Source organism: Haliotis rufescens, unplaced genomic scaffold (genome assembly GCF_023055435.1).
Source record: "Haliotis rufescens isolate VD_foot unplaced genomic scaffold, xgHalRufe1.0.p SCAF_7, whole genome shotgun sequence".
In the NCBI taxonomy this organism is placed as follows: domain Eukaryota; kingdom Metazoa; phylum Mollusca; class Gastropoda; order Lepetellida; family Haliotidae; genus Haliotis; species Haliotis rufescens.
The window spans coordinates 50,453,406-50,462,380 of NW_025964361.1; the positions used below are offsets into that span (position 1 = coordinate 50,453,406).

An 8,975-nucleotide genomic window follows, 5' to 3' on the forward strand; every position below is an offset into this window, starting at 1 on the left:
ATTGTACCCATGTCAGGAATCGAACCCGGGTCTTCAGCGTGACGAGCGAACGCTTTAACCACTAGGCTACCCGACCGCCCCCTGACCAATCAAGACAAGTGATCAGGCCAAATCAGGGATTTGACCACACGATTGTAGCTTTCTGGGATGATGACGCATGTTCGGGACACAAATCGGTATCAGCCTCTTCAGATAAAGTGTTTTTGGGTTAAGAATGAAAATGATGAATACAATAGTTAATGAGTAACCATATTTATTCACACGTTTTTGTTCAATATTTGTAGCAACTTTTGCTCAATGCACAACAATATGTGGCGTGATTGATTAACTATAGTTATATGAAGGAATCCGATGTTCTTTATTACTTTTGAGCAGTATATAATAAACATGAGCATTTACCAAAGAGACTTACCAAATATGTTTCGTTCATATAAAAAGAAAATTCCAAGTGGGACAATTATTATACTCAATATCTAAAAAACTAAAAGGAATACATTTTCCAATTTTCTTTTGTCATGTTTATGAATGCACAGGTCACTCGACAACCAGCAGTAACTGATGTTTATTTTTAAATGCCAGTAAATACATATAATATCTTGGAGTCTTAAACCTGTCATGATATAATGTGTATATAGCTAAAATTGAATTCAATACCCTGTACGTACATGTACGTATCAACCCTTGATACATGCACATTATGGTAGTGATAGTATACATAGTAGAAATGCGTGCAATATGAGAAAATATGCGAAATGCCATCCAGTACCAGACAAAATGATAAATATGTAAATATCATATATCAATACTAACCATTTATGTCATTAAATTTCAGGTAACCTTTATACTGAGATGGAAGAGCTAACCGATCTATGCTTCTGTCTTTCTTGGGCGGAACAGCTGCTCGGATAGCAATACGGCAGATCTCTCTCAGAGTCCTTGGATGGTGGAGATACCAGGCCAGCAATGATGTCATTCTCTGTTGAATGTGTTCTTGTTGGAGCTCTAGGTATGGTTGTAGTGCCACAACATCAGCCTCCTTCAGGGGAGTGCCAGCAGCATGGAGCAGTTCTGTCATCCTGATGACAACATCTGCTGCTATTGGCCTAGACCTTTTTCTTCGAGTAACAGCGTTGCCTTTCAAGGACTGAAATAGAGATGGAAACATTGGTCCTTGCGTTTCTTGTCCTCGAGGGTCATGTCGTTGTGTTTGCATTTCTTGTCCTTGAGTGTCTTGTCCTTGAGTGTCTTGTCCTTCAGTTTTGGTACTTTCTGCTCCCCCAGTTTCTTCTCCTTCAGGTTCTTGTCCTTCAATATTTTTACCTTCAGTTTCTGCTCCCACAGTTTCTTCTCCTTCAGTTTCTTGTCCTTCAATATTTTTACCTTCAGTTTCTGCTCCCACAGTTTCTTCTCCTTCAGGTTCTTTTCCTTCAATATTTTTACCTTCAGTTTCTGCTCCCACAGTTTCTTCTCCTTCAGTTTCTTGTCCTTCAATATTTTTACCTTCAGTTTCTGCTCCCACAGTTTCTTCTCCTTCAGTTTCTTGTCCTTCAATATTTTTACCTTCAGTTTCTGCTCCCACAGTTTCTTCTCCTTCAGGTTCTTTTCCTTCAATATTTTTACCTTCAGTTTCTGCTCCCACAGTTTCTTCTCCTTCAGTTTCTTGTCCTTCAATATTTTTACCTTCAGTTTCTGCTCCCACAGTTTCTTCTCCTTCAGTTTCTTGTCCTTCAATATTTTTACCTTCAGTTTCTGCTCCCATGGTTTCTTCTCCTTCAGTTTCTTTTCCTTCATTATTCTTACCTTCACTTTCTGGTCCAACAGTTCCTTGTGTCCTTGCTCCCCAGTCCAGCAGTAGCTGAACCTTGTCCAGTCTGTGGAGACCACAAGCCATATGTAATGGCCTCCAACCATAATTCAAATAAATCTCATGGTTCACAGATGCTCCAACACTTATAAGATATTCCATAGCTTCGGGAACATTCTTGGCATTGTTTCCCATTACTATCGACCTCAAGGCTTCATTAGACGACCCTCCTTGAGAAATCATCAGCTCCAAGAGCCTACCATGACCATACCCTTCCCCACATGCATACATCAGTGTGATGAAGTCCTTGTTAAAAGAAGCACCATTTTTCATAAGAAACTCCACCATTTCAATATTTCCGTCACAAGCATGATGGTGAAAAGGGTATCCGTTACACCAGTTAACGTCACTCCCAGCATCTATCAACATCTTGGCTATGGACAAACTCTTCACTATACATAATGGAGAGCGCATAAAAGCATCCATGATATCTACAACTGCACCTTGAGCAAGAAGGAGAGCCACAACGTCCTTGTTATTTTGTTCACATGCATAATGTAGAGCAGTTCGTTCTTTCCCATGGCACACATCATTGATCCTGGCGCCTGCCTCCAGCAGTTTCCTGACAATGCCTAGATTGTTCTTTTTGTGATCCGAAGCGTAGTGTAACGGCATAACGCACATCCAGGGATGCGCGTAGTTCGGATCTGCCCCGTGTTCCAGCAGGAGGGTCACAACCTCCTCCTCGTTCCTCTGACACGCCCACACTAATGGATTCCCATCCTCCCAGGGTGCTTTGTTCAAGATGTCAGCTGTAGTTGGGTAGTTCTCCAGGAAGTCCCTTATGTCTGCTGGTGTCCTGTCCTGCACAAGTGACTTCAGACGATTCATGTCTAGCTCAAGGGCGGAATGAAGACCTTCAAGACAAGACACATTAAATTGAGTTAAAGATGAGTCTGGACTAGTCTTTGAAATAACATTTGGAACAGTAGTCCAAACTTTTATATTTCTTATATTATTGATGTGTCTACCAAAAAAGTTTAAAAGACAAAAATACAGTTTAGTTGAAATGTGATTATTTTGAAAACCTTTTCAAAAAAATATTTTGAAATTGTATTTCAAGTGATTGTGGGTGAAATTGACTTCATATCAACACTGACAAAACAAGTAGCCTCGTGGTTAAAGCGTCACGGCGAAGACCCGGGTTCGATTCCTGACATGGGTACAATGTGTGAAGCCCATATCTGGTGTCCCCTGCCGTGATATTGCTGGAATATTGCTAAAAGCGGCGTAAAACCATACTCACTCACTCACTCACTCAAACTGACAAAACAGAAGTTATTCCATATTTTTCCTCATGCATTTTCGCATGTCGTCAAAAATGTTTGTAAAACTATCAAGTAAGAGAAGGCTCTGCAGCTCACCTTGGTTCTGGAACATAGTAGTCTGAGATGAGGATGGCCATACAATGGTAAAGAAGAATAACCAAAGGAGTGAGGAAGTGAGTGTATATTTTTACACCTTTTTTAGCAATTTTCCAGCAATAATACGGACACCAGAAATGGGCTTCACACATTGTACCTATGTGGGGAATTCAACCACATGACTGCTCAACCTCCCCACTATCCAAAAGAAACAATAAACATCATCACATCATGTTTATTAAAGTAATCATTTATACCATCTTTATGACGCAAGGGAGTTACAGACTGTAAAATTCCAATATTTCACCCTTGCCAAACTAGGCTAGAATTACAGTTTTACGAGTCTATGCATAGTACAGTGCAATGAACTAGACATCCGTTTCATAAACAACATGAATTTCAACGTGCAGATTTTGATCTACTGCAGGATTTGCAAAACATGTATACCGTCAACTGGGTGTTAAGCAGATATTTTCCAAATCTTTTCAAGCAAATGATTTGATGCACATTGCGAGGTAAGACCCGTTTTATTATAATATAGATCTTGATTATCGTTCAGATCGTCTTGACTTGGCACCTCCATTTTGTTTGAAGCAAATATAGAGTCATATATGAGGGGTGGAATCTGATTGGGCAAAAGGAAGGGCAGAGAAGGGACAGAGATGGGACATAGAAGACATAGAAGGGACATAGAAGGGACATAACTCTGCCAGTGGCAGCACTACGATCGAGCCAGGAAATTGCAGCCTAGGTCAGCAAGGGTGAAAACGGGACTTTTATAGTCTGTTAAAGCCCCTGCCTCGGGAAGATGTTTGATTGTGATGGGCTTGGAGTGGCAGGTGCGGTGTGGTAGGTTGGGCAGGTGTGGTGGGCGTGGCAGGTGTGGTGGGCGTGGCAGATGTGGTGTGCGTGGCAGATGTGGTGGGCATGGCAGATGTGGTGTACGTGGCAGGTGTGATGGGCATGGCAGATGTGGTGGGCGTGGCAGGTGTGATGGGCGTGGCAGGTGTGACAGGTGTGGTTGGTGTGGCAGGTGTGATGGGTGTTGGGCGTGGCACATGTGGTGGGCATGGCAGGTGTGATGTGTGTGGTGGGCGTTGCAGGTGTGGTGGGCGTGGCAGGTGTGATGGGTGTGGCAGGTGTGATGGGCATGGCGGGTGTGCTGGGTGTGGCAGGTGTGGTGGGCATGGCAGGTGTGGCAGGTGTGATGGGCGTGGCTTGTGTGATGGGTGTGATGGGAGATGGTCAAATTCAATAAGCAGTTCCCTTCTATCAACTGTTTATGGAATTTGAGACATGTAAAAGTAGAAACATCAACTCACTGCTTTCTTCATCACTGTCATCCATCCTGTGAGTATCTCAAACACTCCTTGACAATCACCTCTATGTAATTACTACTGACACTGCTCCTTCAAGAAGTTGTCTGCAAGAAAAGAAAACAAACACCCCAGCAATAACACTGCAGGTTAACATGTACGCTCCTGAGGATACTGACAAAGTATTTTTATTTCACTACAAAGTAAACAATTTCCAGTCCTACCCCCACAGTCATACAGATTAAGGGAATTTGGTTCCTGCTGCTTTGAAAGTTTTTCAGTTATATCCCAGCATGTCAGCTTAAGGGGGGAGGTTAGCTTGAAGTGATGCTAATGTTAACCAATTTGGTAAACCCTAAGCGAGCACGGGTGTGGTGATGACAAACCAAGAATTAAAATCAGGGCAAATTCAAACCCATGATCATAGGATTCTAGCACATCTAAGGGACACAACTCTGTACAAAGAATTAAGGCGCCTTAACCAACTGAGCCATCTGTGCCCCTTATCGAAGAAGCATTTTACAAATCCAAATGAAATTTTCTAATTGTTTAAATGAAGACAGGATGGAGTTGCTGTTCATTCCATGGGATCAGATGAATATATTAACTACAATTCTGCCATGAATTTGGAAATTATCCGATTCTGATAATTCAATCAGAGGTTGACACATCACAATAAACCCCCTCTGACTGAAACAAATGATTTGACAGCTGCATCACCGCGGACGCTAATATTTATAGAATAAAGTCTTTGATACGCATTTAGATGGATTTTTTGGACAACAACTTTTCTATTCTTTGTAAAGACGTTTCAGCTACTTCTTGGCTCTTCCTCAGGTGAATAATGAGTAAGCTTATAGCGTTCATATATACATACATGCAGATATTTTTAGGTTGCAGTTACTAGGGCTTCCACGAGTCCAATTTTTGGGACTCGAGTACCCGAGGGGTGAAACTCGACTCGTACTCGAGTACCCGAAAATAGGACGTCCTTTAAGAATATTGGTTCATTAGATCAAAATTGCCATCTAAAAGTATTAAAACATGTTATAAGTATAATTGAACTGCACTGAAATGTAAATAGAAAGCGTCCACTGAAATAGCACATATGTAACAGCCAATCAGTTGTTAATCTGTGTAAGGGAATATACTTGGCATTTGAGTCGGAGCAAAGAAGCAATAATCTCCTAATAATTACGTCTATTTTATGTGACATTCTCAATTGTTCTAATGTACATCTACTTTCTACAAAGAATACATTATTTAAACAATAATTTTTTAAGCTTTAATCAATATATTGATGAACAATTGAACATTGAAACAGAGTGATCTCCCTTTATCGAGTACTCGAGTCCTTGATAACGGACTCAAACCGACCCGGCCCCAAGTACTCGAGTACTCGTTGAAGCCCTAGCAGTTACTACAATATTCAAAGTATGTGTGGCAAAACAGTTTGTGCAGAAAAGACAATACAAATCTTCAAAGAGAATGTATTATAAGTTTGGGGGACAACAGAGAGCTTAAAATTTGGCACTTTTCTATATACGACTGTGACGTCATATCTTTTGTATCACAATGAGTGATGATGTCATAATAGTGATGATGTCATAATAGTGATGTGCAATGGAGAATGAAACCTTGCATTAATGAAGGCTTGCTCAGTTTTCTTTAGAGGTTCCCAATTCAAAATCGCTAACGAAGTTGTTGTGGTGCATGCTTTCAGTGCTTGTCATAAGTTCAAGTGAAGTATCACAGTATAAAATCACTGCTTGAACATGTAAGGTGCCATATTTTGTTTAAAGGTTGCTGTCGGTGATTCCGTAACTCTGATCGACAACCCCGTGGTCTAGTGGTAGAGCGTCAGCCCGGAGAGAGGAAGGTCCGGGGGTCAATCCCCGACCGCGTCATACCAAAAGACGTTAAAAGATGGTACTTGTTGTTACCCTGTCTGGCGCTCGGCATTAAGGGGCTAAAACAAGGACTGGTCGGCTCGGAGTCAGTATACTATGTCTGAGTGGGGTATTCATGTTAAACTGTGGCATGGTACCTCAGTGAGCTAGCACTATAAATCGGCATCAGTCCGGACTAGTACAAGCAGCCACACAAACACACACACCTACATGCTATATAAGTGCAATAATCTTGGACGCGACGTTAAACCCCATTTCACCTCACCTCACCTGATCTACAACCCACTCAAAACACTGGACTCAACCCATGCCGCTTCACTCAATATATTTGCTGACAAAGAGTTTGCGTTTATTTAGTCACAGTAGAACGTAGATAAACATACTGTGTTTTCAACGTAGAGCTAGGTTACCTGTAGATTTAACCACATAAAATGTCACTTTTGAAACCCTTGAGCTGTGAATTCGGTTCCAAATTCAATTTAGCATGGTTAAATCTACAGAGTAACCTGACTCTACATTGTAAAACACAGTATGCGTATCTCCTAATTATATTAGTCTATAACAGATCCTCATCGGGAAATCACTCTACGTAGTAACAATTTTGCACAAAAAGCATCTCAATAGTGTTTAATGTTTTTGAATATTCTAACCACATAATTATATATAGTTCATCTATAAGATTACTGAAACTTTTAGTAAATAGATAAGAATGTGAGATTTTCTTATTGAGCTCAAAGTCTGCCATGCAGCGAAATCCAGCGATAAAGTCATACAGCAAGATGACAACACAGTGATGTCATACAGCAAGAATGACAACACGGTGACATCATACAGCAAGATGACAACACAGTGACGTCATACAGCAAGAATGACAACACAGGGACATCATACAGCAAAATGACAACACAGTGACGTCATACAGCAAGATGACAACACAGTGATGGCATACAGCAAGATGACAACACAGTGACGTCATATAGCAAGAATGACAACACAGTGACGTCATATAGCAAGAAGGACAGCAGTGACGTCATACAGCAAAATGACAACACAGTGACGTCACATAGCAAGAAGGACAGCAGTGACGTCATACAGCAAAATGACAACACAGGGACATCATACAGCAAGAATGACAACACAGGAACGTCATACAGCAAGAATGACAACACAGTGACGTCATACAGCAAGAATGACAACACAGTGACGTCATACAGCAAGAATGACAACACAGTGACGTCATACAGCAAGAAGGACAGCAGTGACGTCATACAGCAAGATGACAACACAGTGATGTCATAATTTGACAGAACTTTGCAGTTACACACATTCATGCGAATCTTATCGTGACTCACGATCAGAATGACGTAACCCTAGAAATAATGTCATAGCTGTAGACTGTTGACATCATTTGACATGTGTGGTTTTCTAATCAGTGCATTTTTCTAAATGGGAGCACAAAAGGAAGAACAAATAATGGGTTATAACGAAGTTATTACACTCACGTGTGTGTCAAATTGATTTTACGAACCTTGTGTAAGAATTCATGTATTAACCTTGCTCTCACTCGGGAAATACAAGAATTCTGACACCTGGTTCATAAATTCACTATGTCTAATAATCGCTATGAATAACGTCAGATCTCGGGGGTTAACAAGTTAGCTGCCTTACATCAAGTTCATCTTTGAGTCATAAATTAACGTGTTTATGATGAGAACGGTCAAAAAATAAAAACACTTGGAACTCTCATTATTACAGAAAAAGTGACAATTATTGATTAACTTCCGCAATCAATCATACCTTTGTATATTTAATAAATGCACCAGTCATGCATTCAAATGTTTGCCCCACCCCCGACTTCAGCCTGTTCATTCGCCTATGTATATAATTCTATCTCGCTTGCCGTAAATGGCGACTATACTTGTAAGAGGCGTTGGTCCGACTCGCTGACTGGTTGATGCATGTCATTGCGTAGATCGATGCTCATGATGCTAATCACTGCATTGTTTGGTCCAGACTCGATCATTTACAGACCGCCGTCGTATAACTTGAATATTTCGAGTGTGGCGTTAAAACTTTAAACAACAAACAAACATGTCACAGCCAGCTGACAGCCACAAATATACATGGTCCATGGTCGACTGGCAGAGCTGCCATAAATATTTTCTAGTAATTCTAGTGTGGACTGAAGATATACTGACAACATATGGTGACCTTACATGTTGTTGCCGTCTTGTTGTGGATATTGCGCAACATTTGCCTTGACCAAATCCTACTCGATCTTCCTTTCCAAGTGCGGATGTCATCGCTCTTCAGCGGTAGACTGCTAGGAGTGCTCTCCCTTATCTCTCTTGCATTTCCGGGTCCAGAATGATGTAAACAAGTCCATGCATCGCTGCTCTGGTCATACCTCTTGTGAGATCTTTGGTATTTCTCTGACATGCACGCTCTTACAATATTATTTTCACAGTTCACAGTTATCAAAAGCCTTCGGGAACTACAACTTGGCTGAATTTAAATCTTT

The 8,975-nt window shown here is 41.0% G+C and overlaps 1 protein-coding gene across 1 annotated transcript; it reads right to left on the minus strand.

Annotated features, from left to right (window-relative positions):
* Window positions 1–229: 229 nt before the first annotated feature.
* Window positions 230–8,784, minus strand: LOC124117497 (protein phosphatase 1 regulatory subunit 12A-like). The gene is made up of 3 exons (XM_046479422.2): window positions 8,671–8,784; window positions 4,551–4,651; window positions 230–2,721 (listed from the first exon to the last, which is right to left on the minus strand). Exons 2-3 carry the CDS (start codon window positions 4,573–4,575, stop codon window positions 806–808), a joined length of 1,941 nt encoding a protein of 646 aa, XP_046335378.2. The 5' UTR covers window positions 4,576–4,651; window positions 8,671–8,784; the 3' UTR covers window positions 230–805.
* Between the last annotated feature and the right edge of the window lie 191 nt (window positions 8,785–8,975).

Coding starts and splice junctions, on each gene's coding strand:
- LOC124117497 (XM_046479422.2), bottom strand. CDS start 4,575: ATGGATGACAGTGATGAAGAAAGCA. Junction 2,722..4,550: donor TGACAGTGATGAAGAAAGCA/GTGAGTTGATGT, acceptor CTTGTCTTGAAG/GTCTTCATTCCGCCCTTGAG.